Genomic DNA, 10043 nt, shown 5'->3' with positions numbered 1-10043 from the left:
AAGAAGAAGAAGAAGAAGAAGAAGAAGAAGAACCATACTTTCCATACCGGTACATTATATTCACAACATCTTGTAAACAATATATCCTAGTGTTTACAAGATAGAAAAACAAATCCATGTAACAGTGACTATCCGATCATATAGACTGCAAACAACTCGTCCATAGTCTGGGTCGTCTTGTCCAGGTCAGGCTGTCTCTAGGGCGAGTCCTTCTGCATCCATTATACGCATGTAAAACGTGTTTGTAATTGTGCTGCAAGCACGCGTGTGATGCCGTAATTCAACCTCCTGGAACTCAAGCGTCTTTCGTGTTCGTTTACAGTTCTATATTTCATCTGCGTATCCCCGGAGTGCAGTGGAGTGTGTGTATCGTCCATTGTAATATTCACCATCTGCTCCTAAAGAAGACAGTTTCTCAGCTAGCTCCACAAATTCATAATCAAGTAAAAAGTGGACTGAAGATCGAGTACCAAATCGTCCGCTCATCCGGTCACGGAAAGGTGTCGCGTCCCCTCCCGTCCCGCACCCGGTCCGTAGCGGTAGGGGTACCTACAGCTGTAGTCAGTAGCAGTAGACTCTTCAGCCATTGTGACCAGCAAGCCCGATTATTTGGATCTTTGCAAAGTGTAGATCTCGTAAGAGAAGGTTTGTACAGTTACAAAACGAAGTACTTATAACGTTAGGTTTATGCGGGGAATAGTTTCTACGAACAGTAGAATATTTTGGGTATTTTTGTTTCCCTCAACTTATCTATGATTATGGCTCAGTCACCGACTACCAATCACTCAACTCAGTCCACAATCAATGCAGAAGCCATGGTCAAATTTCAGTGGTTTGCTTTGCATTTGTCTTTTCTTCTTCCTTCCCAGCTCAGGACAAAGATTAACGTCAGACTGGACCTTTGCCTGCATAGCTCTTTGAATACTTAGAAATATTTTATTAAGAAAAAAGAAGTGTTGCATATATCAGTGTATATTTGTCTGTCGTGAGCTGTCAGACTCCTTGTCACATGTCATTAGAATAAGATCTACATACATCACACACTTGAGTTGAGTCACTTCTATAGTCTAGGAAAAATATAAGAATGTAAAACGCAGTATTCATACTTCCATTAGAATTTTAGTTCTACTGTTCTACTTCTTGGGTAGACTGCTACTAGATCTAGAGCCGTAGAGGCATAGAACTTGGAGACAATGTTTAGGCCATTCAAATGCAAAACAAAGTTTCAGTGAACACACTCATTTCACCTTCTTTAGAACTAGACACTATTTATATGTTAGCACATAAATGTCTGTCTAGTGTTGTACCCGGTGCTTACATATATTTTTTTTTTCGTTATCCCATTTTTTTTTTTTTCATTTTGGCAGTGTAGATTAAACTTCTTTGAAGCAGTTATCTCACAAATTAAAAGTGTTCTAAAAATGGTGTTGTATTGGGAATTTAATGTAGGCCTAGCCCGACCAGACGCTGTTAATACGCTGCATACGTACAGCGACTGGGCTGTGTATAGTTAATGCAGGCCTACCCTTTACTGTGGAAATGCCATAGGAAGAGTCCGATCTTCTTAGTAGATATTCTTACCATGTCTCTCAAGTAACACATGGTAGAACCCGATGGGATTACCAGTGACACTATAATGGTACTAGGCTAGGCTTCTTACATGAAGAATGTAAAATTTTCACAGCTAAAGAATTGTTTAGTGTTTTTTATATCATTTATCAGCAATAAAACAGTGAAGCAAAGTTTAGTTGTACATTTTATGTCAATGGAATCCTGACATGGAACCAAACCTACCTATATAAACAGACATGAATTTTGAAAACTTGTCTTCTTTAACTTCTACCTCACCAGAGCACAACGCGGTCGCGATGTCGAAAGTCCGACAGAACTATCACGAGGAATGTGAGGCAGCAGTGAATAAGACGATCAACCGCCAACTTACCTCATCATACATGTATCTTGCCATGGTAATATACATGTTTTTGATATTTTTTTTTGTTTAATCATTGTGGCATAGAAGCCACAAGTACAAGCTTAAATGCCAGTGTCTGGGAAAAATACCGGCACAGACTCTGTTGGTGACCTACAAACGTATTCTTCATCCCACATTTATTCTGACTAGAAATTCAGCACAGCAATTTACAATGCACTGCACCGGAAATGTCCTTGTGACCTTTTCAGTATTGTAGATCATTCAAAGAAGGCCTACTTGTTGCCAATTCAAAACAGTTATTCTTCTTTTTCTTCTTCTTGTGATTAAATCTGCCTCCTTCAGTTTAAAGCTGAAGCTTCTTGCAAACACACACATTCATACAGATTCTGTATCCAACTGAATTTCAAAAGCATAATTTGATAATTTTTTAAGTTTACAAACCTCTTAATGATTAGTATTGTTTCCTTTAGATAGTAGTGTTGATAAAAATTCATAAATTCAACTCGATTCATTTGTAGGCCTGAACTTAGTAACTTTCGTGGAACAGTAAACAATCCAACCAAAGTTCATGTGTTAATACAAGATCTTGTGATTGTGACTCAGCACTTTTTCATAATTAAGTTGTGATTTTTTTTTATATATATTTTTTTTTTGTTTTTGTGAATGCATGAATATCCTATCCTGTATAGTTGTATAGCAATGTTTCTGAAATTCTTCAACTTCTGAAATTGAGCCACTACAATATCAAAAAGGCTTGTCATGCAGAATAGTTCCCCTGGCCAGCAGGCTTGTGGGTTTGTATTATTGCTATGCATGGTTTAGAATGTTAAAGTCGGCACGCATCCAAGTCCTACCTATATCGATATAATTATGGCCATGTTATCATACAATCCTGAGCATAACTTCTGAAAAGACTGATGCATGCAATGTTCTTCAACCACAAGACGATGACAGAATGAAAAATGACTATTGGCTGGTTGTACTTTAGTAAATAAGAATTGGAAAATTTAGGATCGTATGTTGTTCATGCTTCCAGTCATACATAAAATGGTGTCCGTAAACGTATGCTGTACTTTCCATATTACTAGCAATGATGAGGAGTTTGCTAATGAATCAAAACATGCCGATTGCAAAGTTGGAAAGAAGATGATCATCTTTGTGTTGAGCTACTCTGATTGTTATCCAAATTTGATGGAGAAGAATATATATAGCACATGATATAATTATGGACTATTCCCTGGCATGCTGTGAAGACCAACCAAGTACTTCTCATTTCACAGGCCTTCCACTTCGATCGGGACGATGTGGCGCTGAAGGGATTCCACGACTATTTCAAGGGCATGTCGGACTCCAAACGGGAGCATGCCATGGTGCTGCTGAAGTTCCAGAATGAGAGGGGTGGCCGTATCAAACTAAATGACATAGCGGTAGGTAGAACTCGCGGAGAACTCGCCTCAGAAAAGAAAAGTTTGCTGTGTTTGTAGTAATTGTAGGTACATTCAATCTTGCATGTAATAGCCAAAACATAGTTCTGGTACGCCTGCAAAAGTTGTCAAATTTCGCTCCCAAATGTGAACGTATGCCTAAGAAATGTGCGGAATAACGCTGTAATAACAAGATATTCAATGGGTAATAAAGAAAATGCGAAATATTAACCAAAAAGGTTCAGTCTCAGAACTTACCCGAACGGGGTCAGGCTAAACTCGGACTCGGGGACAACTCGGCCTCGCTTTGACGGCGGGCTGAGTTGTCTTGGTTGTCCCTATGGATTGTACAGTGTTGTACTATGGGAGCGGCCTGTATAGCACTTCGCGTTCTGGCTACTCATAGTAATGGTCCGAGTTGATACAACGCAGGCATCAAATAAACCTCTTTGGGCGCATGCACAATTAGTGTCCGCCTATCAAGCACCTCTAAAAACAAGCAAAGACGCTTGATAAACAACAACTTCAAAGACAGCGCATCTCAGCAACTCGGGTGATGTGCGTAATACGCTTGAGGACCGCGCGCTGTCCTTTTGTTTTGTACATTAAAGGGAAAGTACAGTATTGGCGGAGATGAGAATTGGGCTTTTAACTTTTTGCGAGATACCAAGAAAACACTTAGGAAATGGTACAAAGCATACCATTTTAAGAGGAATTCAAAGTTTATTTTATGAAAATCGGGTTTGGAATGACTGAAACATCCAAAAATAAAGTAAAACAAAGCGATCATAATAAAGTGTGGGTCCCACACTTATTAGAATCGCTCTGTTTTGGATATCTCAGCCATTTCAAAACCAATTTTCATCAAATAAACGTTGAATTCCTCATGGAATTACATGCTCTTTCATATTTCATAAGAGGTTTCTCATTATCTCACCAAAAAATGTTAGAAACCTGAAATTAGGTCTCAACCAAAACTGTACGATCCCTTTAATAGCACGCATTTTCCTGTCTGTTCAATTAATATACAGTAGAATATGGCAATCACGAACTGCGTGTAAATTGTGTGAAATAGGGTCGAGTTTTCCCTGAGACCGAGTTAGTATGGAGCCTTCTGGAATTAAAGTTGGTTTACTGACTTTTATTTTTTATCTCAAAATACTCAAAATGACTCATCATCCCGGCAAATCGCGTCAGCCAGGTAAGTTTCTTGGTAGACTCTTTCGATATATTGCAAGCAACTATGAAATGGTGCCAGACGGGTTCTCAAACCCTTACCAAAACTATGTTTTCACTTTAAAGGGTGTGTACAGTTCTGGTCGAGGTGAAGATTTAGCTTTTAAAGTTTTGTGAGATATTCAGAAAACACTCTATGAGATGTCAAAGAGCATGCAATTCTAAGGGGTATCAAAAGTTTATTCGATGAAAATCGGTTTTGAAATGGCTGGGATATCCAAAAACAAGGTGAAACAAAGAGATACTAATAAAGTTGGGGCATGTCGCCTTTTATTATTAGCACTTTTTTGGATATCTCAGCTATTTGAAAACCAATTTTCATCAAATAAACGTTGAATCCTTCTTAAAATTATATGCTCTTTCATATTTCATAAGAGGCTTTTCATCATCTCACTTAGGAATGTTCAAAACATGAATCCCCAGCTCAACCAGTACTGTACAGTCCCTTTAAAGTCGAATAATCACCTTCTAGTCAAAGGTCTATTCAAGTCTTCTTCTCTTTATATTCTATCCATTTTAATCCCTCATAACTCAAATTTTACATAACTCAAAAAGGTAGGGAATCCCATTTGCATGCCTTAAATGAAGAGTTGTATAAATACAGTGGTATGTTGAAGAGAGTATCATTTTAGAAACTCCCATAATGTATTGAAAGTGGAAGGTAACATTTATACATTTTTATTGACCGTTAGATTTTGAATTGAATTTTTTCGGGGCTCACCGTAAATTCCAGTACATTACTAGGCTACCTTTGCAGACCCATGCACTGCATGTGTGTCCATCATGTATATTTTGTGAAGAAAGTTCATCAAAACTTACAAATATTTCTATATACATTCTTGCCACACACTCTCTATGTTATTACATCAGCTCTTATACTTTTAGATTTGTGTTTATAGATTAAAAAAAAAAATACAGAAGACTGCAACAAAAAGGCTTAAGTGTGGCTGACACACAGAACTACTGAGTAGTTGAGTTTTGTGCATTATTCAAATTGTAGATAACTGTTGACTTCCAAATTTCTCAGCAGTGGCCTAAACAAGTCCCCTGAGGTTCATATTTAATGTTTTGCTGCATTTTGGGAGGTCTGTAAAAGGTATCCCCTACCTTTAAAGTACAACAGATTCGACTTGGGCAAGGTTGACTGTATAGTGTCTAGTATTGCACTGGTATTTACTACATTGTTTATCTAGACAAGCTTTGTATGCATTTTTAACTTGTGAATCTGAGCTGTTTGCAAAATTCGCAAAATTTTCATGCACACAAAGACCATTAAATTGTGTTACTCTACCTAAGTTGTAAATTTGGGCCTATAAACTGATGGTGTGTTTACAGCCTGCTGTGTATGAAGGAGGTTGTCGTGAGGCAAGATTTGAGGATATAATAGAAGAGAGAATACCCGCAGTCACTCCCCTCCCCCCCCCCCCCAAAAAAAAGGGGGGGGGAGGCATTGTCACCTCACCTTGTTTCAAGTATGGTTAGTGGTTAGTTCTTGGGAGGCATTCCATGAAGTGTTTTGTCTGATTTTTTTTTTTTTTTTTTTTTTTTTTTAACAAACTGTTAAGGTACTGAAATCCTTGCATCTGATTGACTGAGAGCAAATATTTCAGGAAAAATTTCTGACAAAATGCTCCATGACACCCCCCCCCCCCCCCCCCAATCATGTTCAGTTAATATCAGTTTTGCATGGGCTTTATTCTGATCGATTTATAGTGTGGTATACTTGTCTTTATGAATTTTGAGTTTGATGTGTTCATGTGGATGGAAACTGGAAGAAATTGGAGCTCAGAACCACCATACTTCTAAAATATTTGATCATTCCTTATATTTGTGTGTCTCAGCCTCAGGGGGGGGGGGGGGGGGATAATCAGTGTTTCTTTATTTGTGGCATATGTTTTTGTAACCTGATGATTTAAACAATCAGAGGAGCAGGCCAGGATTGAAATGTGTGCTGTCCGTTATCAGCAAACGTAAAAACTAATCAGAATTTACAGTCAAGAGGTCATATGAATACATTGTATTAACCTGTTGAGGAAGGACTGATTTTGCTACAACACGCATCTCCCAAAAACACCTGCACGAGTATATGTGGGACTCCTTTTCAGCAGGTTAAGTAAAAGGTCAGGTGAGGGTCTAAAATGTCCAAATATTTACTTGACCTGGAACCAGAGTGGGTCAGTAACAAGGCCCAATGTTCCCTGTTCCCAATGTTTTGTTGTATAAATCACATGTTTGAAAATAGGCTAAGATAGCACCAGAAAGCATCTATAATCCTAGAGTTTCAAGGCTCTAGACAATGGCCACAAGGGACATAAATCGTGCTCAGTTTTGTGCAATCAAGGTTGTGTGCCAGGGGGTCCAGGCAGGAGGATCTGCTGACCAGTGAAGAAATCCTTGGGGTTGGCTCTCTGAGTTCCAGAACAGGAATGACCATTATTCCCCCCCCCCCTTCCATCATTTCTCCTGCAGGTAACTAGTAAGGATGAGTTTGGCTCAGTGCTAGAGGCTATGGAGCTCACCCTGGATGCAGAGAAGGCCTCGAATACTAACTACCTGGAGCTGTACAATGTCGCTGAGAAACACCACGATGAACAGGTGAGATCTTGTTTGAGAAGGAGGTTGTAGTACTGTAAAAGTGGAAATTTTTGCGGTGTTGAAATTTTCGCGTATTTCGCGCAGCCAGAAATTAGCGCGAAAATAAAAGCATGCTAATATTTTTGCATGCCATATGTTCCAGTGGTTGATGTCTTGATTCCGCGGAATCAAAAAAAGGCGAACCTGCTCTCACCCGGCCAAGCACGAAAAACTTAGTCACGCGAAAATATCCGCTTTTACAGTAGTCTAGTGATTTGTACTTTTGACAAGTCTTACCAAGAAGGTTTAGTTTTTATGCCCTACTGGAGCAATTAACCCATCAAGCCCCAAGAATCACATTTTTCAACTTTGTTGCTGTATCTTTACCTCCACCAAGGAGATTATGTTTTTGCCAGTGTTTGTTTGTTTATTTGTCTGTCCGTTTGCAAATTAAATCAAAAAGTTGTGAATGCACTTGGATGAAACTTACTGGAAAAGTTAGTAATGGCACAAGGAACAGACAATTAAATTTTAGTAGCACCTGGGAATTTTTGTGGATTTTTGAAGGGTTTTTTAATCTTTCGGCAAGTAGGGTCATTGAACTTGGGAGTTCGAGCTGCGCGTATTTGAGGTTTGCATATAAATATATGCGCACTAAAGCGTGTGCTGTGCTCGAGGTACCATGCAGCAGGCAGCCTCTTGAGGTAAACTCAAGGCTTCTTTATTGTTATTGGGCAATTTTCAGGATGCGTGCATGGGTGGAAATGAGCTGCTTAGCGGAGGTCTGTGTTTCAGAATGTAGAGTAAAACATGAGGTAAACACAAGGCTTCTTTAAATCATAAAACCTGTGAACTTCCCTTATGTATTAGCCCGACCAGTTGCCATGCAAAGTACAATTGTATGGTGACTTCTGTACAGCGATGGTCTGTGTGTGGTTACAGTCACACTCTTCGAGTTCTGTAGGTTGATCCACATTGTAATACAGTCACATGTGGTTGAATTTATGGCTTATACTTTCTTTCTTTTTTTTTTCTTTTTTTTTTAGGGTTGTTAAAGTTTTTCAAACTGGGCACTCATTGTTCAACCTGCATTTTGTTGGATTCTGTGGAATGTGGAGAGGGTGATTCTTTGCCGGAGAACACCCGGAGAGCCTCCGAGTGAGTCTGTTTAATAACTCGCTGAGGACGAGTCCCGAGTATACCTGGGCAAATGTCTATGGGAAATACGTGTTGTAGCCAAATCAGTCCGTCCTCAGTGGGTTTAAGACAGAGTTTATAATGTTTGTTCACCTCTTGCTTTCTCTCTCTCCTTCCCTTCCACATCCCCCTTCTTCTCACTCTCTCTCTCTTTCCACAGATGGCTGATTTTGTGGAGGATATGTTCCTTGCGAAGCAGACGGAAGTGATCAAGAGCATCGGCGAGCACATCACAAACATCAAGAGAGTGGGGCCGGGTCTAGGGGAGTACCAATTCAGCGCAAACCTGGGAGCCAGCGCTTAAGGGTGCAGACGGACACCGAATAAGCAGTCAGTGTGAGGAGGGCAGCTTTCATAGTAGGTAACAAGAGGCGGGGAGGGTGCTTGGAAATTGCTGCAAATCGATCGTCAGCTGGAATCCTGGGAGATTACACTCTGAAGAGATTTTCTTTGAAGTCACGGCCCTCCTGTTTCTCAGCTGGCTTTAAGGGAAGAATCTATCATGTTCAAGGTATTGTGAATCAGGGTATGTTCCAACAAACAGGATGGTAGGAGTTTCAGATTTAAAAAAAAAAAAAAAAAAGAAGAAGAAGAATTGACATGAAATGAGTATGTAATCCTGCCAATATCACTTTGTTGGAACTTCTCCTGCTTTGTTTATTGGATTATATTCCATTCATTTAACTTGACTTGAACTGATACATATTAACGATCTTCAAAAGTCCTTAAAGTATGGTGAACAAGAAAAAAATGTCGGTATTCATAAACAAAGTGATTTATATATTTCTGCAAAGCTTAAGTCTCTAGGAATATGAATAGTTAACTTTCAGAAGGTGAAAATGTCTTTAGAACGATTGAGAGATGGTGTTTTGAGGCCCTTTTTAGACCACCTGAACCCGATCTGATGGCGAAATTTTGGTGACCAAAATTATGACGTCATGACATGGACGAATCAGCCCTGCGCTCGCTGATGTCTTGCTGATGTGATACGCTAGCTAACTTTGCACCTATAGCTAGCTACGCTCTGTATCACGCCGCGCCAGCCGTGGTTCGCATTCAAAGCGTGAATTCCGCATGATGACCTGAGTGCACCGAGGTATCTGTACGTGTCTTGTTTACTCTATCAAGCAAAAGTGAGTTATAATTTCACTTATTGAATCCATCTTCCTTCGAATTACCATGAAGTATACCTTTTTAAATTTCTACTTGCGCTTTCGCGCCTCAGTCTCTATTCTTAAACGACTTATAGTAACCGTTTAATAGGCCTAGTTAGTACAGTAGTAGAGCCTATTAACGTTACGGTAGAACAAGAACTCTGACCTAGCTAACGTAAGGATCTACGTAGTGGAGTAGCCTATGTAGGGTTGGACCTAGGCCTAGGCCTACTACTCATCGACCGCCTAGTTGTTACAGGTTGTAACGTTACACTCTACCAGATCTACCAAGTCTAGGACTCACGTTAGATCTAATGGGCGTTAGCGTCTATACTGTAACAGAATATTGTAAATCATATAAAGAGCGACCACATGAAATTTGACGTAAGAAAGACCTAGGCCTAGGTCCGTGCTGAACACTTGTTGACTCCGATCTCGATGTAGGTCCTACAATATAAATTTACAGGGAAAGTGTTTAGACATAGCAATAAGTCTTTGATTTTCCCCGTAGTTCTGGCACTGGTT

The 10043-nt window shown here is 39.6% G+C and overlaps 1 protein-coding gene across 3 annotated transcripts; it reads left to right on the top strand.

The window, feature by feature from the left end:
• The first annotated feature begins 422 nt into the window (after nt 1-422).
• On the top strand, nt 423-9387 carry LOC140236046 (soma ferritin-like). 3 transcript variants are annotated; one of them, XM_072316018.1, is made up of 5 exons: nt 423-539; nt 1852-1967; nt 3214-3360; nt 7063-7188; nt 8525-9387. In XM_072316018.1, exons 2-5 carry the CDS (start codon nt 1869-1871, stop codon nt 8666-8668), a joined length of 516 nt encoding a protein of 171 aa, XP_072172119.1. In that variant the 5' UTR covers nt 423-539; nt 1852-1868; the 3' UTR covers nt 8669-9387. The 3 variants fall into 3 exon arrangements, with proteins under 3 accessions (XP_072172119.1, XP_072172120.1, XP_072172122.1); XM_072316019.1 differs by lacking the exon at nt 423-539 and adding an exon at nt 551-645; XM_072316021.1 differs by lacking the exon at nt 423-539 and adding an exon at nt 559-635.
• The last annotated feature ends 656 nt before the right edge of the window (nt 9388-10043 follow it).

The sequence above is a fragment of the Diadema setosum genome, chromosome 12 (genome assembly GCF_964275005.1).
Source record: "Diadema setosum chromosome 12, eeDiaSeto1, whole genome shotgun sequence".
Taxonomy (NCBI): domain Eukaryota; kingdom Metazoa; phylum Echinodermata; class Echinoidea; order Diadematoida; family Diadematidae; genus Diadema; species Diadema setosum.
This window is presented reverse-complemented; position numbering and strand designations above follow the sequence as displayed.

Coding starts and splice junctions, on each gene's coding strand:
- LOC140236046 (XM_072316018.1), top strand. CDS start 1,869: ATGTCGAAAGTCCGACAGAACTATCACGAGGAATGTGAGGCAGCAGTG. Junction 3,361..7,062: donor TCAAACTAAATGACATAGCG/GTAGGTAGAACT, acceptor TTTCTCCTGCAG/GTAACTAGTAAGGATGAGTT. Junction 7,189..8,524: donor AGAAACACCACGATGAACAG/GTGAGATCTTGT, acceptor CTCTTTCCACAG/ATGGCTGATTTTGTGGAGGA.